Raw genomic sequence first — 8730 nt, forward strand, 5'->3', positions numbered from 1 at the left:
AAGAAAGAAAGAATTTAGGTTCCTACTTTCCTAGACTATGGAAACAACTGATATTTCTTTATCTCTTCCACATAATTCACATTTTGGAGAATTTTGGGAGTTCATAAGGATTGGGAATATTGACTAGTTATCTATCTTGTTGGTCAAATGACCCAGAAGGATAATTTTTTTTTTTTAACATGTAGGTCCTTTCCCTCTTTCTTTTTATCTCTTTGGGGTTTATGCAAAACAATTCCTTCTTAAGGATTAAATGGATCTTTTGAAGCATGGTAAAGTAGGTAGAAAGAGTTGTAGAGCAGAGCTTGGCAAATTTCAGGCTGCAGGTCAAATCTAGCTCACTGCCTATTTTTGTAAAATCTGTTGGCTAAGGATGGTTTTCATATTTTTAAAAGTTACTTACAACAGCACTGTTAGTTTGCTCACCCTCTGTGCTAAACTATGGAAACAAAACAAAACTCTAGAGCTTTGAAAAAGCAAATTTCCAGTTCCCTGCAGCAAAATCCATTCCCCTTCCTTCAACCTTCAGCCAGCAGGAAGAAACAGAAAGGAAAGAATCTGGCAAGACTTAGAGACTTCTCAACCTCTCAGAAAAATAAAACAAGAAATCCCTCTGTTGAACCTCACCATGATTATCTTTCCAGTCCTTTATCTATTGTGTCTGTTTTATTTCTACATGGATTGCTCTGGTCCCACTGTCTGAAGGTCAGGTAGTTATATTTTATCTAGACTCCTCACTCAAGGTTTTCAGTATCCTGAGGGGGTAAAGTAGGTATTCTTTCTGGTTTGCCATTGGTTTGAGCCCACATAAATTGTGTTCCCCTCAACTAGCACACTTCCAATTACATCTAACCATTTAAGATCAGATTAGTTTATATAGCAAAATCCAAATATACAAATATCTTTTCCCACCACCTCTGGGGCATAATCTTTCCTATACCACTTCAGTTGCTGGGGAGAAAAGAAAGCTTCAACTCAATTCCTATATATCACTATATATAAGTTCAAGTTCAAATCACCACTAGGCTAGTATACCAGGCCCCTATTCCTCAGTGCTTCCTGGATAGGCTGGCAGCAACATCCAACCTGAATTCCTGGGTTCCTGGATCCCCAAGGATTTAGTCCTGGGTTGGAGATTCCCTGTACCTAAAATTGGAACAGACAAATAAATAATTAAGAAAGCACCAGCCCTATTTTCTAGGGTTATATGACATGAAAAGAGGAATCATCATTCCTCTATAGAGAACTCAGGTCCTCCCCCTTTATCCACATGATGTCATCTACTTTGAGTGAAGTCCTTCACCCCCAAATGTGAATATAAGGAAACCCCAGACAGTGTTCAGTCTCCAAGATTTAAAGATGTCACCAGGATCACACAGAATGTGAACATACACTCAGTTCTATCTCCCAGAATCAGTTTATACTTTATAATATATATACTTTATAATCTCCCAATAGATCAGTTTATACCTCCATCAACAATGCTTTAGGGTCCCAATTTTATCACAGGTGTTATTTTCCTTTTCAATCCTATTAGTCAATCTGATAGGTGTAAGAGGGTATCTCACAGTTGTTTTAATTTATTTTTCTCTAATCACTAGTGATTTTGATCATCTTTCTATTTAACTATGGATGGCTTTGATTTCTTCTGAAAACTGCCTCTTCACGTCCTTTTATCACTGATCAATGATGGAATGTATCATATTCTTATAAATTTGACTCTATTTTCTATTTATCTGAGAAATGAGACTTATCACAAAAAACTTGGTGTAAAAATTTCCCCCAGTTTCTTGCTTTCTTTTTAACTTTGGCTTTGTTGGTTTTATTTATGCAAACCCTTTTTAATATAATGTAATTAAAATTACTTCTTTTATATCTTACAATGGTCTGTAATGTTCTTTCTTCATTTTTTGCTTTCCTGGCTTAGGTATCAGCACCATATTGGTATCATACAAGAACTTTGATGGGATTTGTTCTTAAGACAATTCTTATCATTATATTCCCCTGCAATTAAAAACTAAAGTATAAAAAAAAGAAAGGAGGAGAACTATAGAGCCCAGTGCTTCAGACGCCCCATTAAAGAAAGTCATTAGATGCTTCTTGCAAACACTCATTTGGACATTTATTGTATACATCCTATCTACAGAAAAATGGAGCCACGTAATAGGACCATAGAACATACAAATGGAAGGAAGCTTGAAGATCAGCAACATATTGGTTTTAAATATGGGAATAAATAAGGCACAACGAATATAGATGACTTGCCTATAGTCAAATAGGCAGCAGCTCACAGAGCTGAAATTCTGACTCTGGATCTCTGGCTACAAGTCCATCATCCATTCCAACTATCTTTTTCTTATTCCTAAAATCCAGAACTGTCCCTCAGGGGTAAGGATTACTTCACAATCATTTCTGGGTTTCCCATTGGCCACCACTGAGAGGGGAGGCTGCATTGTTATTTAGATCCACAGGATCATTTGCCCATCTGTCCTAGAGGGCAGGACTGGAGGAAGGTCCTCTGGGAGGGGACCACTGACCACTGCCTTTATTCCACTCAGACAAGTGGGATGGGAATGGAAAGCTAGAGGAGTGTGGGTCATCGTTCCAGCCCATCATTCCATGGGGCAGATTTTATTGGCTGTTTGGAAGTCTTGCCAAATTTGCAGCAGCTCCTGCGGCTGGAATCCATGAACAAGGGCAAGTTGGTGGTAGACACAGTGTTCATATGCTAGTGGAAACATTAGGAAGGATCCGGGGGGAGGAGGAGTGGGCTCCAACCCCAATTGCTGTAAACATAAGCCCACAAACACATCTTCCAGGTAGATGACCTTGAGAGTCTTGGCCACAGCCAGAATCCTGAGGGCTAAGGATCCAGACAAAACATAGCCAGGACCCCCACAGTAAGGGGGATATATGTCCTGCAAGTACAATTCTGGAGGCATGTACCACTTGTAATCTGGACTCCGAATAGGGCCTGTATTTCTATAGATGTAACCTGTGATAAAGTCAGGCCGTGGAGGTCCATTGGGCTGAAGCACCTGCTGTACCAGAAAGCTGGGGTTTAGAAAGACATCACTGTCCACCTTGAGCACATAGCGGGCATCGGGACAGTACTGGGCCATCCACTCCAGACCCATGAGGACCTTGAGAGTCAAGTTGCGATAGGTATCCAGGAAGCCCACCTGGAGGAGATCCCTATGCTCCCTGTCCTCTTCTTGGAGGAGTTCATGAATTTCCTTGGTGAACAAGGGTGGGGGCAGACCAAGAACAAAGAGGCGTCGGATGATCACACCCAGTTCTAAAGTCTCATTGCCCCAAGTTTCTCGGATGGCTTGGCGTCTCCCCACATCCTGGGGTTGGGTCATCACCAGCATGAGCAGGAAGGGGGCACCTTGGGGACCCTCACACTTGTCAGGGTGATTAAGTAGAAAAGGGTAGGAGTAAGGGTACTTCAGCTGCAAGGGATGTGGTGTCTGAACCTGCCACTCAAACTTCCTTAGAGGAAGATTCGAAGTATCCTCAGCCAGTTCTGTGGAGTCCAAGGGCATCAGATCCAAGGAAGGAGTCCCAAAATCTACAAACTGACCCACCAGCAGTAGTAGCAGTCCCCCAAAAGCTGTGCTCAACAGAGCTCTCCATATCAGATGCCTCCTGATCAACTTCATGGGGCCAACTGTTGTCCTGGGTAGAAAGGAGCGAGATGGCTTGTGAGTGATAGGTACAAGATTCCACAGAACTGCAAGTTTCTGTTCAGTCACACAGTCCCTTTCACTCCTATGTGGATGAAGTATTTCCTGGTGTGAGTTTCACCACCACCCCCCCCCCCCCACCTCACCCCCCCCCCCCCCCGGGATTTATACATCCGGGAACAATGGGAAAGATAAGGGCAAGAGAACAGGGGAAAAGGATCCCCCCAACCCTCCACTTTGTGCTAGGCTAGCTGCCAAGTTAGCATTACAAGAACAGGAAAGGGGGCAGGTCAGAAAGATCAGGGAGCTTGCACTATAAGGGGTCAGGGACGGAAGGAACCTTAAACTGGAAGTCCAGAGCTCTGGGTTTTAGACTCAGCTCTGCCACTGGCTCAGCTTGGACAAGTCAACCCTCCTCTTGGGGCTTCAGATTTCCCTATCTGTGAAATGAGGGGAACTGACCTGAATGACAAAAGTCCCCCCTTCAATCTGGGAGAGTATGATTTTGTGAAATTAAAGGTCTGAAAACTGGAGGGCTCCACTGTGCCAGTGGGAAAGCAGTTAATTGAGAGTCCAATCCCTGATTGTACAATGAGGTTTTGGATAGAAAAGGGACAGGAGCTATCCATGTGGGGCCCTTCAGAAAGGTGTAAAAAACAGGACTCATTTGAATTTGTCTCCAATTCTTGTTTTGCTTCATTTTTCTCTTGTCTAAATTTTTCCCTTCCTCCCAGTCCTAGAAACAGCTTTAATCCTTGAGCCTCTAGCTCACCCTAGGGAGATAAGATCTAACCCTGAGAAATTTGAAGTTTTTCCCTTACCCCAGCCCACTCCATCTACCCCAGCCCCAAATTTCCCAATTTCAGTTTCCCACAGAGCTGATAAGAGGAAGACTCTAGGGTTATTGCTCTGAAAAACCCAGAATCTGTGTTATTGATATTCTCCAAGGTCTCTCCCCCAGAGTCCCCTTCCCCTCTAGCCCAGCAGGGTCCTTACCTTCCTTGGTAAGAGTGCCAGAGATGTGGTGTCAGCAGGACAGCTCACAGGGGACTGCCACTCTCTGTCCAGGTAGATACGGATATGGGAGGAGTAAGAAGGTGGGAGTGGGAGGAACCCTGCCGGCCTCTGAGGGAACATGAAAGTATGGGGTGGGGCTGATCACTCAAGTCATTAGTCTGCTTGGCCTGGCCTGGAACCCAGCTGACTGGACATTGTCTGCAGGGGATGGAAGGTGACAGAGATAGAAGGGTTAACTAGAGACTGCCACAAAAGAAAGAGGGAGAAAACAGAGCCTGCAATAATCATAATCATAATAGCCAATATTTATAGAGAGTTTTAAGGTTGACAAAATGTTTAACCTACATTATCTCATTTTAATCTCAGAAAAACTGAACAGTAACCCTTTTGAGCTAGGCACTATAAGGCCCACTAATCACATTTTGCTTGTAGAGGGGGAGGCACCCCAGTATTTCAAAGATGTCACTGCTGTGGCAATTTTCCACTCCCATGTTGATGTGCACTGGAAAAGAAAGGTGAGTTAGTACTAATGTTCAGACCTATCTGGACTCTCACTTAGCTCATTTTAGGATTTAAAATGTAAAATGTATTCTACCCGGTATCTTAAAAGTACTAATGCAATTTTAAGCTACTAAATTTTAAAATGCAACAGGATAGTATTTCATAAACCTATCTAGTTTGACTGGTCTTTGACACCCAGTTCTCACAAAAGCTCTTATGCCTTTGCTAAGTTCCCAACAGAAAAATACACTCACATTTTGGTTTAAAATAGCCATTATATAAAATCAGAATTTTTTAAAAAGTCAGAGTATTAAAACTCCTAAGTGAAAACATTTTTACATATCTGATAATGATAAAGAGGCCTTTTGATAAAGGCCTCATTTCCAAAATATATAGAGAACTGACTCAAATGTATAAGAATTCAAGCTATTCTCCAATTGATAAATGGTCAAAGGACATGAACCATTTTCAGATGAAAAAATTGAAACCATTTCTAGTCATATGAAAAGCTGCTCTAACTCATTATTGATTAGAGGAAATGCAAATTAATACAACTTTGAGATACCACTACACCTCTCAGCTTAGCTAAAATGACAGGAAAAAATAATGATGAATGTTGGAGGGGATGTGGGAAAACTGGGACACTAATACATTGTTGGTGGAACTGTGAACGGATCCAACCATTCTGGAGAACAATCTGGAATTATGCTCAAAGGTTATCAAACTGTACACACCCTTTGATCCAGCAGTGTTTCTACTGGGCTTATATCCCAAAAAGATTTTAAAGGAGGGAAAGGGACCCGTATGTGCAAAAATGTTTGTGGCAGCCCCTTTTGTAGAGGCAAGAAAATGGAAACTGAGTGAATGCCCATCAGTTGGAGAATGGCGGAATAAATTATGGTATATGAATGTTATAGGATATTATTGTTCTATAAGAAATGACCAGCAGGATGATTCAGAGAGGTCTGGGGAAACTTACATGAACTGATGTTCTGATGATGATGATGAGTGAAATAAGCAGAACCAGGAGATCATTGTACATGGCAACAACAAGATTATACAATGATCAATTCTGATGGATGCGGCTCTTTTCAACAATGAAATGATTCAGGTCACTTCCAATGAACTTGTGATAAAGAGAGCCATCTGCACCCAGAGAAAGGACTTAGAAACTGAGTGTGGATCACAACATAACATTTTTACTCTTTTTATTGTTGTTGGCTTGCATTTTATTTTCTTTCTCATTTTCTTTCCTTTTTGATCTGATTTTTCTTATGCGGCAAGACAATTGTATAACATGTATGCATATATTGGATTTAACACATATTTTTACCATGTTTAAGATGTATTGGATTACTTGCCACCTGAGGGAGAAGGTGGAAGGAAAATTAGAACACAAGATTTTGCAAAGGTCACTGTTGACCCTTATTGGTGACATTATGTTGACCCAGTGTTGACATTATCCTTTCATATGTTTGGAAAATGAAAACTTAAAAAAAAATTTCCCAAGTGACTGCAATATATATCTTTTAGGGAAGAAGCAAATGGCATTAGTGTCTATTTGTTTTATTTTTTACATGATGAATTAAAATTAAAACAATGCCCTGTTCTAACTTCTTTGGTCTCACATGAATGAAAGATCTAATCAGCCTTTCCAGAATAGACAACTTTGAGTGAGTAATTTGAATTCTAAATCATTAGAGAAAGTTTGTCTTGGGTATGGTGTGATAATAATGGGAAGAAAAGGGGGAAATGTCTTTTTGTTTAATCCAATTAAGAAATTTCTCATTGTTTATTGTTGTCCAGCTTGAAAGAGGAATTGTTCAATCAAAGTACAGGTGTTTTCAGGAGATATATTTTCTATGGATGTTCAGGAATCAAAATTATTATTGTTCGTCAAACCCTAAACTTAAACTCTCTCATCAATTTTTTTGCAGCAAAATTTCATCTTTTGTTTGATAGTTCATTTCAAAATTTTACTTTCACCAAGAGAAAGCCACCTCTACCCTCTGTTTGAAATGAAGTATCAATCACCACCTTCATCTCCCACTATCGCAGCCCCAAAATTGGGTGGTAGGATTAGAGTCAATATCATCAGGTGGCAATGGTGAGTCCACTCTTACTCCTGGAAATAGAGTGGCCATTTTTTGACAGACTGGCCAGTGAATCTTAGAGCCCAATGACTATAAGTCTTGGTGCTGCTCCCAGTGGCCTCCAAAAACTCTTACTGGTGTTGCAAGTTCACTGTTCATACATCTCCAGTGGGCTTTTCCAGTGATATAGAACAGGGACTGGGAATTTTTTTTTTTTCTGTAAAGGTCCAGATAGTCAATATTTAACATTTTGAAGTCCAAAAGGCAATTGAGAATATTATGTAGATACTCATACAGCAAGGGAGAAAACAAATTTCCACAAAATTTTTATTGGCAGAATTTAAAATATAACAATAATGAAGTATAATTTTTTAATAGAGATATATCAATAGGAGAAATGTAATTCTTTTGAGGGGAGATAACATTTCACTTAAAGTTTTTTCAGTCATTCTGTTAAGTCTGAATTATGACTCTGTGTACCATATTTTCCATGGGGTTTTCTTGGCAAAAATACTGAAGTAGTTTGCCATTTCCTTCTCCTTTTGCTGGATTAAGACCAGCAAAGGTTATGCTCAGGATTAGAGAGCTGGTAAGTGTGTGGAATCATATTTAAACTCAGGTGTTCCTCACCTCAGGTCTAAAACTCTATCCACTGAACTATTTAGCTGCCCTTCACTTAAAATTAGTGTTTCATATCATCAGAATTGATAACAAATGTTCATCTGTTAATGTTGACTGTTAACGATATCGTGTGTTTCCTCTTTGAAAATGTCGTTTCACACAGATAAGTAGTCATATATTGATATTAAACCATATATAGTTTTTTGTTTCTGTTTTGTTTTGTAATTCTCTTTCTATTTAATTTTTATTTATTTTTTGTTACTTCAAATTCTGAACTGCTTCCCTCTCTTTCTTCCCACCACCATATGACATTAGAGAAACAGAGAGGCAGAAAGACAGAGAGAGAGAGAGAGAGAGAGAGAGAGAGAGAGAGAGAGAGAGAGAGAGAGAGAAAGGGAGAAAACCATTCGATACACATTTCTGTATTTCCCTGGAGGTATTTCCTTTCATAAGTCCTTTGTAGTTGACTTGAGTATTTATAATATTCAACTTATTCACAGTTTCTTGACTAATTTTGCTACTATATACAATATTCACTTGATTCTACTCATTTCACTCTTCATTTACATCCCATGTTTTTCTAAAAGTATATGATTTAAAGATATGATATGAACACATTCACAGTTTTACAATTCTATTTGTTTCCTCTCTGATATTTGTCTTTTAGCATGTTATTACATTGTAGCTTAATAATTTTCAATTCAAGAATAGGTGAAAGCTTCCATTATACAACTAAGTAAATTTTGAAATATGAATTTATTTTTACATTTTTCATCAAAATCTTCATGACTAGAACTATAATTTGAGTTCAT

General features: G+C 39.4%; 1 protein-coding gene across 1 annotated transcript; it reads right to left on the minus strand.

Moving 5' to 3' along the window:
* Positions 1-2094: 2094 nt before the first annotated feature.
* LOC127544743 (beta-1,3-galactosyltransferase 2-like) lies at positions 2095-4765 on the minus strand. The gene is made up of 2 exons (XM_051971525.1): positions 4683-4765; positions 2095-3678 (listed from the first exon to the last, which is right to left on the minus strand). The coding sequence occupies exon 2, from the start codon at positions 3660-3662 to the stop codon at positions 2610-2612; it is 1053 nt and encodes a 350-aa protein (XP_051827485.1). The 5' UTR covers positions 3663-3678; positions 4683-4765; the 3' UTR covers positions 2095-2609.
* Between the last annotated feature and the right edge of the window lie 3965 nt (positions 4766-8730).

This window comes from Antechinus flavipes, chromosome 1 (assembly GCF_016432865.1).
Source record: "Antechinus flavipes isolate AdamAnt ecotype Samford, QLD, Australia chromosome 1, AdamAnt_v2, whole genome shotgun sequence".
Taxonomy (NCBI): Eukaryota; Metazoa; Chordata; class Mammalia; order Dasyuromorphia; family Dasyuridae; genus Antechinus; species Antechinus flavipes.

Bases quoted from the DNA above. Each gene is read 5' to 3' on its own strand.
- LOC127544743 (XM_051971525.1), bottom strand. From the start codon at position 3,662: ATGAAGTTGATCAGGAGGCATCTGATATGGAGAGCTCTGTTGAGCACA.